The sequence below is a fragment of the Puntigrus tetrazona genome, chromosome 15, assembly GCF_018831695.1.
Source record: "Puntigrus tetrazona isolate hp1 chromosome 15, ASM1883169v1, whole genome shotgun sequence".
Lineage (NCBI taxonomy): Eukaryota > Metazoa > Chordata > Actinopteri > Cypriniformes > Cyprinidae > Puntigrus > Puntigrus tetrazona.
In genome coordinates, this window is record NC_056713.1 from 9,038,472 (window position 1) to 9,039,357 (window position 886).

At 38.5% G+C, this 886-nt stretch overlaps 1 protein-coding gene across 1 annotated transcript in view; it reads right to left on the reverse strand.

The window, feature by feature from the left end:
• Positions 1-424: 424 nt before the first annotated feature.
• Positions 425-886, reverse strand: part of LOC122359046 (calcium/calmodulin-dependent protein kinase kinase 1-like) — a 7,220-nt gene continuing 6,758 nt past the window's right edge. The window contains 3 exon segments of the mRNA XM_043259162.1: positions 425-540; positions 654-680; positions 789-886. The exon segment at positions 789-886 is cut by the window's right edge and continues 29 nt beyond it. Coding sequence (XP_043115097.1) covers positions 462-540; positions 654-680; positions 789-886 — 204 coding nt within the window. The 3' untranslated portion in view covers positions 425-461.

The window sequence follows — 886 nt, forward strand, 5'->3', positions numbered from 1 at the left end:
TTTTTTTGTGATATATATATATTTTTTGTGATATATATGACTGAATTAAATACATATAATTAAAATAAATTCTTTTTATTTCATATATGTGTGTGTCCACAGTTGCACGATACATCAAAACCTCAAAAGGCCGATGAAACAGCATACAGACCTTTATAATAACACAGACTTCTAATACATCTCATCAAAATGATCACATGCTTATCTGTCAAAAGCGCTGATGCACTCTCTCTATACGTTTAAATCTAAATTTTAATTTGGCACGTGAATGCAATGAAACACAAATATGACTCTAATATCAAATATTACCAGATTGTGCATTATATGTTAAAGGTACCTCCAAAGTCTAACCTTTCGTCAATGCAGTGTGTACAGCGTGCAGAACTTAAAATGTAACACATCATGGTAATGCAGATGGGGGGGGGGGGAATCTAAACACACAACTAATGATATTTTTACATTTAAGGAAAGGTTTCGTCCTCTATAAGGTTTTCCAGCTCCCCCTCTCTGCTTCCGTTACTGTTACTGTTACTCCCTCTGCTGTTGGAGACACAGACCATCAAAATATGAATATGTATTACACACACACACACACAAATTTGAAATACTAAATTTAGTTGATTATCGTGGCAGCGAGGTCTATCGTGTGATACCTTAGAGGGCGAAATAGCGACATATCCCTGCAGATATCATCGAGAGAAGGAAGAACAAAATCTCAGTATGAGTGAAATCAAAGGTTTATGAGCATCAGCACTGAATATCATGTAGTGACGTGATTGTGGACTTACACGGTCAGACCTCCGGGGGCAGACATGGACCTGCCTTGTCTGCGGCTGGGACACTCGAACGGGTTACTGAAGGAGCGCTTCCGCAGCATGGACTTCAC